The sequence below is a fragment of the Phlebotomus papatasi genome, chromosome 2 (genome assembly GCF_024763615.1).
Source record: "Phlebotomus papatasi isolate M1 chromosome 2, Ppap_2.1, whole genome shotgun sequence".
NCBI lineage: Eukaryota > Metazoa > Arthropoda > Insecta > Diptera > Psychodidae > Phlebotomus > Phlebotomus papatasi.
Window position 1 is genome coordinate 47,369,533 of NC_077223.1, and position 14,759 is coordinate 47,384,291.

At 31.3% G+C, this 14,759-nt stretch overlaps 1 protein-coding gene and 1 non-coding gene across 4 annotated transcripts in view; one reads left to right on the forward strand and one right to left on the reverse strand.

Annotated features, from left to right (window-relative positions):
- The window catches only part of LOC129801362 (uncharacterized), a 28,107-nt gene extending 15,978 nt beyond the window's left edge, over window positions 1-12,129 (forward strand). For 2 of the 3 annotated variants that reach the window (XM_055846305.1, XM_055846307.1), the window contains 3 exons: window positions 2,144-2,409; window positions 6,483-7,424; window positions 11,354-12,129. In XM_055846305.1, the coding sequence (XP_055702280.1) occupies window positions 2,144-2,409; window positions 6,483-7,424; window positions 11,354-11,375 (1,230 nt within the window). In that variant the 3' untranslated portion in view covers window positions 11,376-12,129. Of the gene's footprint in view, window positions 1-2,143; window positions 2,410-6,482; window positions 7,425-11,112 lie in introns of all 3 variants that reach the window. The other variant, XM_055846306.1, reaches the window with a different exon arrangement.
- On the reverse strand, window positions 6,078-6,149 carry Trnam-cau (transfer RNA methionine (anticodon CAU)). Its single transcript has one exon. It is a non-coding gene; the product is annotated as a tRNA-Met (tRNA).
- Window positions 12,130-14,759: the final 2,630 nt, after the last annotated feature.

Genomic DNA, 14,759 nt, shown 5'->3' on the forward strand with positions numbered 1-14,759 from the left:
AAAAAAAATCGCAAAAAATATTATTTTGGAGGAGAGGAGGAGAGGGCTGGGGGAAAATGAGATATATATTAATGATCAGGGGGTGGACTTATTGAGAGGGGGGGGGGTCATCGAAGGTCCCAAGTCTCTATCTCTAACCGTTTGGACTCTAAGCGTGTTAACGGCCGGACGGACGAACAAAAACAGCATGACATCATTTCTCAGAAATCATCTGAACTGAAACGTGAACGACGGCGGACGCATGATTTATGCCTTATTGGTTTATAAATTATGTATCAATTGTGTATGCTTAAGTGTAATAAATATTAATTATTATTATATTTGGGTTGGAAGATGGAAATTTTGAGACGTTGAAAAAATCGAGCAGTATAATGGTTAGTATCACAATTCGTAGATTTGTCCTAGGCCTTCTTACATGTAATATTTTCGAAACATAAAATTTTATCTTTCTTACACAAAGATATGGGATTGCCAGTCTCATGCTTCGTGGAATAAAGAACAGTGAGGGCTCTTTGGATGCAATTTATTCAAAAACTTTTAATGACAGAAAATTTTCTGGTGACCTAATGGGGATTTGAACTTGAGACACTTGCATTATAGATCAAGTGCTTTACCATTTGACTCAAAGAGTGCCTATTATGAAGTTTAATCTCGGATAAGAAAATGCTATCGTTTCATAATCTATTGGAAGATTGGTTTAGCCTTATCCAAAATTTCATTACCTTTCCAATAAGCCCAGACCTCAAGCGTGATCCCATTTATTGAAAAATACTTTCTCTATAGTGCCTTTATATCTTTGACTTTGAAAATATCGTTATTAAGGAATAATTTAACGGTATTTTCGTATTTGTATATAGACGGAATCAACGGAATGTAACAAATTATATTTGCGAAAATTTAAAAAGAGCACATTTTGTTTTAATTGATAACGTCATGAAATAAATTTTTCAATTATTATAAGTATACACTGAGAAAAAAAGAGGGTGCGATTAACTTTTTTCCTCATAACTTTAACACTTTTTATGTGTAAAAATATATCAACATTTTTTAATGTTAATTTTACACCTTTTTAAGGGTAAAATTAACATGAAAAAGGGTAATTTTAACCCCCAATACACCTAAAAAGGGTAATATTTACACCGATTTTGGATCAATACTGCAGGGTAAAATTAACATTTCCGGAATGTTATTTTAGCTTTTTCGGATTTCTTTCAGTGTATTACAAGATTATTATGAAATCGTTGTAGAATTCCACAAATATTACGAATACAATATTTATGTTTTATCTAGTAATCTACAGCCTTAGATAGTAACAACTCTGTTATTTGGTAGATGCGGTAGATGCATCAACGTGCCGGATTGTTTTTACTGTGCTTTTTTTCCATATTTTTTTTATCAATTGCTGACGATCGTGAGGTGTATCTTCTCAATTATTTCTCTACAGCTATTTATTTTAATTCATACTTCGCAAATCTTATCGCTCAAACTGTGAGATAATAGCAGAGAGAAGATATCCAAACGTCCACAATGAATATTTATGGAAAAAAGTGCAATAAAAATTCAATCCGTGAAACACAAAAAAAATAATTCACTCTATTCCCAATCTGTTAGACAATTCGTTATGAAGAGAAAGACGTCTGTTTAGAAAAAGGTGTTTCCATTCACCTCAAATGCAAATATTTCTTACTGGAGACCATGAAACTTTTATGCTTTAGACAAGATTTCTTCTTAATCTGCTTAATAAATTTTATTTTAAGCTTTTCGTTATTTTTTTACGGAGTCTATTAGTTGTTTTTATTGCTAGAACTCAATGAAAGGAGCAATACAATTTTTTCTATACTTCGATATCTTTTAACTTTTAACTCTCTCAGCATAATATGTGAATGTAAAATATCCAAAAAGAAAGTATTTCCTTATTTTTGTACATTTTTCGTATTGTCTAATCTTAAAATGCAAATGGTAAGAGATATCAATTCCATATTCTTTGGCAACCTCCCCATAAATGGAAAATCCTTGGGGGTATTTTTTTTATAATTTACCATTTGTGAAAATTGTAATCGAGGTATAGTGCATCTAAACAAAAAAAGGAAAAAATTTTGAATCACTTGAGGTTAAATACCTAAATTCTTTATGGAATTTTCAGTGGCGCAGCCTAGACATGTCTGGTGTTGAAAGACGTCGCCTGTTCTGTGCTGTACTCTTCCATTGTGCTGCAGCGCTTTGTGTCATCTGGTCCCTGTGCGTCCTCATCGAAAGGGCAGCCGAGGAGGTCAAACGAGGCCTCATTGGATGGCCATTCTGGACAAAACTGGTGGTGGTCACTGTTGGCCTGACGGGTGGAGTTGTCTTCATGTACATCCAATGCAGACAGTATTTGCACCTGTGCAATCGCTGGAGAGCGAGAAACCGGTGAGTCTAATTTCTTTTTCACATAGAAACCGCTATTCTTTGAAATATGTGTTAAGTTCACAATTCTTTTTGATATTTTACATATTCGTTCCATTTTTAAAATATCAGGTTTTTTATTAGTAATTTTGCAAAATTTTTTATGTCAATTTGTAAAATAGAAATTAGGTCTTTTTGTAAAGTGTTACAATTTCGTAATTTAATAGGTAATTCTTGGGAAACTAGAAAAATGTTACTACTTTATCCTCAAGTAGTTCTATCTTCTATCAATACAATCCCCAATAGTTTCTAAAATATTCTGCTTCTATAAAAATGTATCCTTTCAACGCGGTATTTAAAAAAAATGAAAAATAAGATCCAAATGTAATGTTCGTCGAAAGACCGGCAGAGAAGTCGACGGCAGACGCAGCACAATTATTGGAATCTTTTTTTCTATTGAATTGAGCTGACTAACAAATTTTTCCGAGAATTTTGATTTTTATGGGGTTTACGTAAATAAGTTCTTTAATAAATTATTGCCTCATACTTGATTAAAAAACTTTCTTTTTTAATTTATAAATTTTTATAAAATAATATAAAATTTTAACTTATACTAGGTCCTCAAAGTTCTTTTAGATCTCGAATATTATTATTATCTCGAATTAAAGCGTCTTGCATTATATTTATTTTAGTGGTTCTCCTAACAATAATCACTGACAATATCGACAGATATTGCAACTAAAAAAAATTTTCTAACAATATGTTGAGTTTTGTCTGAAAAATCAGAATTTACGGGGAATTTTATTTTATTACCTTAACTTAAGAAACACAAATCAAGTAATGTACACCGTTTGTTTAAAGAATCCTATAGCAATTATAAACCGTCAAGAACCACATGTGAAAGTTGGTTTATTTGCTTCAGAAGTAGGGTAAGTGTGCCAAATTCCGGCCAGCTTGCAATTTCGGCCATATTTTTTGTTCCTCGAATTTCCATGAATTTTTAGTTTTTACATACTCTTGAGTTTGTACAATGCAAAAAATAACAAAAAATGTCGCTTCGACGAGCAAAATGATCTTAAAGATTGGCATTGGAAGAATTCCTGAACGGCAAGGAACTATGAGAATGAAGGTGGCCGAAACAGGCGACCAATGCTATGTCTACATTTTTATTCATTTTAAAATGTATTAAGAATGATTTTAGAGAAAATAAAGATGATAAATTGTCTGCAAGGTTCCAGGCAGCATTCCTTATAAAAGAGTATCAAAAATATTCAATTTTTATTAAAAATATTACATTTCAAACTTGAGACTTTGTCGCTTGCATGCAACTATGCCGAAATTTGGCACACTTACCCTTACGAAAAGGCAAAAAAACCAAAAACAATTGATAGAGCCGATCTGGAACAGTTACTATATGAAATCTGTGCTAAAGTCAAGTGAAACTGTCAATGGATAGGGGGAAGTGGGGCACCTTTGAAACTGGGGTACCTTTGAAATTGGGATTTTTCACCTATTTTTAAATGGATTTGAGCCATGTCATAGTGTAATTTGGCTTCTCAATCTGTCTATGCAGCTGAATTAAATCACAATAAAGTAGAACTTTATTTAGAAATAGGTGAAAAATCGCAATTTCAAAGGTACCCCAGTTTCAAAGGTGCCCCACTTCCCCCTATTGCTAAGAACAACAACTGATCAATTTGGACGATTCACTACTGAAAAAATGGGCAGAATGGGAGAAAAAGGCAGAAATGAGTGATATAGTAACATCGGAACGTTTCATCCTATTACACGTTTATCGTTCAGGACAACAAGAATACGCTGAATTGGGATATAATACCAACAAGAAAGATAGTAAAAATCTGTAGCTAGCGTGTGCCAGTATTTTGAATGAACCAGTGCTCGTATTTCACCTGAAATTTTCCATGTTTATTTGCTCAAAATAAGCTGAAATTTAGTTAAGGATCTAGTAAGATATATAGGATACCTTATTTTAAAGAAATTTTACTGGAAAAGTAAATAGGGGAAAGGTTCATAATTTTGACCAGTTTCTTAAATCTACTATCCATTATAATTATTATTATTATTACACAAAAAAAAATATTTTGTAAAAATGTTCGTAAATGTTTGTGAATTCCTATGGGGGGGTTACGAAATGCTCGTGAATCGTATAACCTACAAACAAGTTCGTAAACTAGTGTACTTTCTTCACAAACATTGTTCGTAACATGATCATTTGACGAACATTTTTTGTACTTTTACAAACATTTGTTCGTAAATGTTCGTAAACACACAAAAATGTTCGTAAAATTTTGTCATTTGTTCGTAAATATTTGTTTTCCTGTCGAACATTTTACGAACATTTAAGAACAAATGACAAAATTGTACGAACATTTTTTGTGTGTTTACGAACATTTACGAACAAATGTTTGTATATGTACAAAAAATGTTCGTCAAATGATCATGTTACGAACAATGTTTGTGGGTTATACGATTCACGAGCATTTTTTAACTCCCCCATAGGAATTCACAAGCATTTACGAACATTTTTACAAAATATTTTTTTCTGTGTAATAATAATTATAATAATAATAGATAACCCAAAAAAACAGTTTTTTTTAGAAAGAGTCGAGTAGCTGAGGAGTGGTTTATATGAGGCAGTTCGCTAGGATATGTTAACTTATGGGGTGGGGAGCGGTAACCGAAGACCGAAGTTGATAATCTCGCACTGTTTGGAATACAGTATGGTGAGACGTTGAAAAGTCGATTGATATTGCTCTCTTTAAGTTCTATCAATAAATTGATTTTCTTATAGTTCATATTTGAGTGTACATCAGAAGAAAGTGGGATACCTTTAAATTGGGGCAGTTTTAAAATAGGGTTGTTTGACCTATTTTTAAATAGAACTTAGGTCTTACTGTGATATAATTTAGCTCCACAAACCTCTTGTGAAGCTAAATTACGTTATGATAAAGCTCAATTTCTTTTAAAAATAGAAGAAAAAAGTCAATTTTCAAAGCTGCCCCAATTCAAAGGTGCCCCACTTCTCTGTACACAATATAGAGGGAAGTGGGGCATCTTTGAAATTGGGATTTTTCTCCTATATTTAGATGGAACTGAGCCATATCAAAATGTAATTTAGCTTCTCAATCTGTGCAGCTAAATTATTTCACGATAGGCCTCAATTTTATTTAAAAATAGGTGAAAAATCCCAATTTCAAAGCTACCCCACTTTCGAAGGTGCCCCACTTCCTCCTAATTCTTAAAGGATTAACAGGTCCAGGATATTCAATATTCCACTTTACGCATGTTTCATCATACAAGCATACGAATATCTTCACAATTTTATATTGCTTTGCAAAATATTGACATTTTCAATTAAATTCTTTTATTGAGGGTAATTAGGACATGCTGTCCTCAAAGGACGTAAGATTTTCTTTCCATCAATATTAAACAATATATTTTCAAAGTATAATAAAAAAAAGTCCTTCATCTATCCTGTAATAATGCGACAATAGGAACTCTAATACAGCTACTGATAAGCTTTCCGGTCTTTCAGGTCATTTTGTATTGAATTCCTTTCAGAACAGTGCCTTTATGATTTATTTTCTGCAGATAATTAATTTTATGCAGTCTATGAGTGTCTTTGAGGCAAAATATTTAAGAATTTTAGTGAAAAAAAATTAAAAAGTTTTTAGCAGAGCGTAGTTTCGATCTACGGACCTCTGGGTTATGGGCCCAGCACGCTTCCACTGCGCCACTCTGCTGTGGTCGAATTTCGTGCAGATGTTCTTCACTCTCTGTAGGTCAATAATGTCATGGATTTTGATGAAATCCCACGAAATTGCATCATTTTAATTGAAATTTTCCACATTTTCAATCACAATTGTGAAAAATTAGTTATTTTAAGGTCAATTTGTGTGATTTATCATGGAGATTATGCGATAAAATTGGAAAATTTATGCTATGAAAGTTTTGGTTATATACAATATGCTTGACAGTATGTGAAAAAAGAATAGGTACACTTTCAGTGAAAAGATGTTGAGAAATTTTTTAATGGATTTTTAGTATCATTAAATTAAATTTGACTTTTTTTTTAGAATTCTTCTGATACAGAATGCTCCGGAGAAAATCCATCAGATCCATTCGGGTTCTCCCATAATGTCTCAGCGTCCGTTTCCACGCAATGGGAGTTCGTCCACGACGGGAAATTATGCTGCAGGTGCAGGTCCGGCTAATCTGGGTCAGATGTATGCTCGACCACCGAGTCACGGGGAGATTGTGGCCAATATTGAGAATAATCATCTCAACTACGATAGAGACTGGACACTGGACGACGTGAGTCAGATGTCCTTCAAGCCATGCCCTCAGGGATCCGGCAGTATGACTCCACTCGCCTTCCATGACTCCGTTCATAATATTTATGAGCAGCAACCTGCTGTTCGGGGTTCGTCGTCATCTGGGAATGCCTCAAGTGGTCGATCGAGTCAGGAACATATAATTTCGGCCCCGGGAACTAGTCGTACGGGGGATTTGTGTCTGTTTAAATTGGGAAATACTTCATCATCGGCTGTTTTTCTCGAAAATCGAGACATTCTCAATGATGGGGCATATCCTAAAGTGACCTGTCGTCACTCGAGTGTAGGCATTAATCCATTGGAAGTGACTGAGAATTTTGGGAGGGATACAAGGCGATTTTCAGATACAAAACTCCTGCAACAGTCCACGGATGTGGCTGTGGGAAATGATGCCATTTTCAATGTAACAAATTTACTGGGGCCCTCAATTCCTGCCAAATGTGAGGCTACGCCCCAAATAACAGACATTATCTTCGAGGCGGGTAGTAGTTTTGATCCGTTAGAGCTCAATATTCAGGAAATGCTGGAGCTAGATATTCAACAACAGAAGAAATCACAATTGTCTCTCAATGCCAATTCGGCCAAAGTGAATCTGCTGGCGAATGAGGTGACGGGCAGAAGTCGACCACTCTTCAAGTCTCTTCCAAATTTGAGTGGAAGCAGTGAGAATTTGCTCCAGAAACAGTGAGTTTTACAACTTTTTGGGGAATTATTATATTCAAAGATTTATCTTTGTGGCCAGAAAGCCATTCGGGGGTATTCGAAAAATTAGTACAAAAAATTAATTGTTGGGAAATCTTTTTTTTTGTTAAATTATTGAAAATGCTAGGGAAAGTGTGCCAAATTCCGGCCAGCTTACAATTTCGGCCACCTTTTTTGTTCCACGAATTTCCATGAATTTTTAGTTTTTACATACTCTAGAGATTCTACATTGCAAAAGAATAACAAAAAATGTAGCTTCGACAAACGAGATGACGTGAAAAAGGCATTGGAAGAATTCCTGAAGGGCAAGGAACTATGAGAATTAAGGTGGCCGAAATAGGGCACCAAAGCTATGTCTACATTTTTATTCATTTTAAAATGTATTAAGAATGATTTTCAAAGTAAATAAAGACGATAAACTGTCTACAAGGTTCTAAGCAACACTCCTAAAGTAGAAGGAATAAAAAAAATCAATTTCTAATTTTCTAAATCAAAATTTGCCGAAATTTGGCACACTTACTCTAAATTGTTTTGCAATAACATTTCGAAATTTTCAATAGAATTAATCAAGGTTTTTAATGCTGTAAATTTAAATAAACAAATATTAAAAGTCTTTTTGAAATTTGTTCGGAATTTGAGGTTTAATAGCAAACATGTTTTACTACTGAGAGAAATCCGAGAAAGTTAAAATAACATTCCGGAAATGTTAATTTTACCCTGCATTATTGATCCGAAATCGGTGTAAATATTATGCTTTTTAGGTGTATTATGGGTTAAAGTTACCCATCACAGTAAAAAAAAATTAACACTATTATAGTGTGTAATCTTTCACACCACTACACAGTAAAAAAATGTGTAAAATTTTACTACTATAATAGTGTAAAATCGACCATTTTAGTTGTTTAATTTAAAAATGTTTAAAAAATACACAATAATTTGATAATTTATTGTCACGCGATTGAAAATTATCACTATTATAGTTTGAAAAATTTTCAACAACGTTGTTAAATTTGAAAATGTGTAAAATTTTACCACTACAATAGTGTGAAATCGGATAAATTAATTATTTAATTGCGATCTGTGTAAAATTTCTCACTATTATATATATATTCATAAAAAAATTTCAACAACGTTTTGTAATTTAATACTGTTGAAAAATACTAAAAATTACCACTATTATAGTATGATTATAGTTTTTCACATTATTATAGTGTAAAAAAATACACAACTTTATGGTATTTTTTGTCACTGTCACTGTCATTGGGCAAAAGTCATATAGAACATCAAATATTTATATGCATAATAAGTATATCATGAAGATCCGAGCATCAGATGTGGTTATGTCGCATTAGGGAGGATCCCTAGTACAGGAAAAAACATTACAAATGTATAAAAAAGCAAAAAAAAACTAAAATAAACGAAATGAAATGAAAATTCAACAATTTTTGAGTTTCCAACCAAAAATTCGACAACTTCAAAATCAACAACTTGAAATTCAACAACTTTAAATTAAACAATTTTAAATTAAACATTTTTTTCCAAATTTAACATTATAATAATGGAGTGAAAGATTACACACTATAATAGTATTAATTTTTTTTACTGTGTATTATAATGTTAAATTTAGAAAAAGTGTTTAATTTAAAATTGTTTAATTTAAAGTTGTTGAATTTCAAGATGTTGAATTTGGAATTGTTGAATTTTTATGTGTAAACTCAAAAATTGTTGAATTCTGTTTATTGTTGAATTTTCTTTTCATTTCGAAGATTTTGATTTTTTTGCCTTTTTAGACATTTTTATTGTTTTTTCCTGTACTCGGGATCCCCCTTAATGCGAAATGATTACATCCATTACATCTGATGCTCGGATCTTCACGATACTTATTATGCATATAAATATTTGATGTTCTATATGACTTTTGCCCAATGAAAAGCATCTCGACTAAAGTATAAGTCTTAATTGGAAATTCAACAATTTTTACATAACTTTTGTTTAAAAATTCAACAAATTTGGTTGAAATACACAAGGCTTCACATTACAATAGTGTTAAAAATTATGAACAAACTACAATAGTGTTAATTTTTGATCATGTGACAAAAAATACCATAAAGTTGTGTATTTTTTCACACTATAATAATGTGAAAAACTATAATCATACTATAATAGTGGTAATTTTTAGAATTTTTCAACACTTTTAAATTACAAAACATTGTTGAAAAATTTTTATGATTATAACAGTGAGAAATTTTACACAGATCGCAATTAAAAAATTAATTTATTCGATTTCACACTATTTTATAGTGTTAAAATTTTACACATTTTCAAATTAAACAACACTGTTTAACTACAAACAGTGTTGTTTAATTTGAACAAAACTACAAACAACAAATTTTTCAACTATAATAGTGGTAATTTTCAATCACGTGACAATAAATTACCAAAGTGTATTTTTAAATTAAACAACTAAAATGGTCGATTTTGCACTATTATAGGGTGGAGTAACCACTTATCGCCACTTTTAGGAAAAAGTGAAATCGACTGTCTTATAACTTTTGACCCCTTATAATCAGATAACTCAAATTTGACACAAAGCTACTTAGATATATTGGCTCTAGATTCTTCAAAACAATTATCCAACTATTTAACGCGGGAGTACATAAAAACTGATTTTTATTAACAATGCAAAAATAACCACTTCGTCGCCACTTTTTACCACTTTTCGCCAGTTCTGTAACCACTTCTCGCCACCCACTTGGAAAAGTTCAAATTCGATCATTTTGAGCAATATTATGCAAAGAATACATTCAGCATTTCTTTTTCCTCATGATCACCTTATTATTATTCACATTAAATGATTTTTCTTCACTTTTATTTGAGAAATCAAATTATTAGACTATTGCAGAAAGTAAACAAAGTATATTTGACAACTGAGAATCTACGAAGTGAAGTTAGCGTCGCCCATTGAAAAGCTATGGCAACAGGTGGTGAATCAATTTTAGAATATTACCACTTTCCGCCATGGCTCATTTTTACTTAAAAATAATATAAAATGAAATATTAACTAACTAAATACAAATTTTATGTATTTCCCGAATGTAATTAAATGTTCAATAGACAAATTATTGATGCAAAATCGGAAATTTTGTTCGATAAAAGTTTCATGACACTTAGCATATTTGGTAAGAAATATTGGATTCGATGCACTTGCTTAAAATATTCCTCTAAAAAATGCTCAAGCATTTAAATTCAAAACAAAAAATGAGTGTTTTTCGATTCTATACGTAGCAGCAATAAAAATATAAGTAACTTTGCGGCTCATTTCTTTCATAAATCGTGAAAAATAGCGATTTCAATATAAGTGGCGAGAAGTGGTGATTCCACCCTAGTAGTAAAATTTTACACATTTTTTTACTATGTTTTTCATGTTAATTTTACACTTCAAAAGGTGTAAAATTAACATTAAAAAATGTTAATATATTTTTACACCTAAAAAGTGTTAAAGTTACGAGGTAAAAAAGTTAATCGCACCCCCTTTTTTCTCTCAGTGACGTTACTTCGAAATTTTTGCAATTTTATTTAAAAACGCTGGCTACAATAACTGCTAACCGAAATAATAATAAATTCTTTAGGGTTTGTGATAACAATGCAATTTTTCTGCATTTTTTTTAAGAAAATAAAAGTGAATTAGAGGCTAAAAGGAGTGAGAGAAGCAAAGAGATTTAGAATTGCGGTGGCTTTGTATTTAAAAGTCAACAGGCATTTTCTGCCAGTTGTCTTCCATAAAATATTATTAAACTCCCAAAGAAAAAGGTGTCTTTTAGATTTTCCTTTAAAATTTTAGTACAGATTTTCTGAATACCCCGTCTGAAAAAAAAATCTAAAAATCCTTTACATGACTTTTAAATATACAGAAAACTGCTTAAAAGAGTTTGATGTTAAAGACAAAGTTGAACAATATAAATCCATCCTTGAGTAGATGACAAGAAGATGAGGCAAAAAAGAACTCTCTCAGGTGAGTCTGTGAATTCCTATTTGGGCAAACTCTCCGGAAGAAATAATAAAAATTGCCAGTATTTCCTCCAACAGCCAAAGGAACATTCTTTATTTAAATCTCTCTAACTTCGTGTTCAAGATAATGTGCAATTTTTTTTCATAATTATTATCTCTACGAATTGGACAAATTATCCTGAGAGAGTTGATAAAGTCTCATTAGAAGAAAACAATCCCATCCTTGTGAGAAAAATAAAATCACAGTGAAATGTAAGCGTAAAAGCTTAAGGTTTGACACATTTTTGTATAGGCTACTAAAAATAGACATTTGAAGATGCATAAGAAGAAAAAAATAATAATGGAAAACAATCCAAGACAGTGTTAGATCCTAAAAAAAATCATTATAAATAGAAAACTAGTCATATATTTTTTTTTTTGGAAAAGAATTCTTGATTAAGAGTAAAAAGTAAATATTGAAAGAAAAAAAACATTACATTTTCAGAATTCATATTCTCTCTTTTTTTCTGTTATATATTTAAGTTTATTATATTCATGTTTCATTCAACAAAGAAAAACATTACTTAGCAATTTATGGGACAAGATTGTCCTCAATTATTTTCGATAATGTCGTCTTTTTTGCGAGAATTTGTAAAATAAAAAAAGAAAAAAAATACAAGAGAAAAAAAATGGAAAAATAGTTCCACGTCTGTGATTTATTTTTATAGAAGTGAGTAAAAATTATTTAAAGGACGAAAAATGTCAAAAGTGTGTGAAAAAAAACAATAGAGGAGAAATGAGAATTGTAAGCAAAAAGCAGAATTATTTATTACTTTAAACATAAATTAATGTTTATGTAAGAAAAAAAACTGGCCGATTTACTGTGGACAACAACAAACAAAATAGATCCAAGCGTCAAAAAAAAAAAAACATTTAATTGGAGATTTTATTGTCCAAAATAAATATAGTGTTATTTTGGAAAAGAAAGTTGGTTTTATTAGGGAGCTTGATTGAACTTGGAGCATCATCTTTAAATTTTTCAAACTTCAATCAGAAATTTAGTAAATTCGGTAAGTAAAAATGATAATAAGTACACCACACATTTGTAACTTGATTTGTATTTTATATTTAATTTGTATTTTATATTTTATATTTATATTTAAGTGTCCTGTAGTCAATCGATCGGTTCCCCAAGTCGGCCAAGTAAGGTTTTTTATTCAATTTTCTTACATATTTGCTATGAAATGGTCTCACCGGCCTATCATTATAAGGTCTTTTATATTATACAAATTGAAAATCAGTGAAAATTTCATAGAAATTTACTATAAAACGCTAAAAAATTGGTTAAATAATTTCACTGGCTGAATTGATAAACCGACCGACTGGAGGGCACTTTACCTTAGATATTTTCCATTGAGTAGAGGAATATGAACATCTTTCCTACAGTCTTGGAATCCTTTGAATAGATGATCGTTGAGTTTCCGCGACCTTGTTTTAGCACTTTGACGCTACTTGTCGGTCCGATGGGGAGCAGCCTGAGCTTTGCAGGTTATCAAACCATTCCTCTTCTTGATTTTATTAACCATGCTCTAATTCTTATGTATTCCCATCTTTTTGCCAACATCTCGCACAGAAAATTTAGCAGAACAGAAAATGTAGAACTTTTTTCCACCCTCTTGTCCTGAATCCCAGGCTTTTGGTCACTTCCTCCTGGCTCTCCTGGCTTCTGAGCACACTGCCCGATCAATTTCAGGAATTTCTCCTTACCCTAGAGTCGCAAAGGTCCCGGAAGAGCCTGAAGCAGGCCAAAATTCGCGATTTTCTTTGAAGGAGAAGCAAAAGATCAAGCTCCATGAAATTTTTGGTAATGTTTTTCATATATTACACACATTTAAAGTGCTTAATAATAAGTTTTTCAAAAAAAGTACAGTGGCGAACTAATAAGTAAAGCGCGAGCGCCTCCGTGTCACCGTGTCAACATTCCTTATTGCTTATTTGGCGGGAAATCTGCAGCCCATAATTATTGAGTAAAAAAATTAATCTAAAAAATTAATATTCAGTAACAAGGAAAAAGCGGAGAAAATTGAAAACAAGAACTTTTTTAAAGGTTTTTTTTTTAATTCTTATTTTCAGACGATAATATACAAACTGTAAAAGACAAATTATTTTTTCAAAGACCATTTAAGATTCAACTAGAAGATAATTTAATTTTCAAGAGAATGAGCTTTTATTCATTTCATTCGAATATTAAGATTTTCGCTATCTTCTCTTCCAACTAAAAGAAATTGTAAAAATTAAAATAAAAAAAAACGTATTTTACTAAACTCTTGGATATCTGCTGGGCTTCAGCAACGAAAAAGTTTGGAGCTTTATTTGTTTACTTATCTGTATCTTCGGAAATAATTCGAATTGGACCCTTAAACTTTTGTGGTATATTTTTACGGTGGCAGCCAAAATCCCGAAAAGGCCAAAATCCCGAAAGCCAAAATCCCGAATGTTCAAAATCCTGAAAGGGATGAAATTATACTGGGGAAAATGTTTAGAACAATTTTCCAAGACACAGAAAATTTCCCTTTGCCTCCAAAAATCGTGGGTGCAATCGTGGGAGTAGCTATGACACTTTTAAGAATTCGAGATTTTGGCTTTCGGGATTTTGGCTTTCGGGATTTTGACCGAGACCCATATTTTTATATAGTTTATCTATCAATTTAAATGATAATAAATAGATTCTTTTAAACTTGTAATTCAGGCTCCCCCTTAATATTCAATATTTAATCTATTTATTATAAAAAGTTAGACTTATTTTTAGTTAGATTTATTATAAAAAGGCTCACAAAAATTGGCTTAAATTTACTTAAATTAAAGGATAAATATATTTTCACATAAAAAAATGAATGAAATTTTTATATATAATTTTTATCCTTATTATGATGAATTTTAGCTTCATAAATGATTTGTGGAGCTAAATTACATCATGATGTAATTCCATTTAAAAATAGTAGAAAAAATTATATAAGTTGTCCTAATTCAAAGGTGCCCCTCTTCCCCAATTTACGAATTTGAATACCTATAATGGAATTTTTTTGTAAATTTTCACTGATGACGTTGACAATTGAAGATTAAAATTAATTGGCTCGACGGGATTCTTCAACCATTTTGAAGTTTTTTTTCTAAAAAATCTCACCTTTTTCGAGTTTGTCCATAAACCGAATTTTCAATGACAAAATTACATATAACAATAACAATTATATTTTGGTTTATCACTAGCTTTTTAAATTATGATAAAAAATTGGTAAATAATCATGTTGTTACTAAATCATGCAAGAGAAA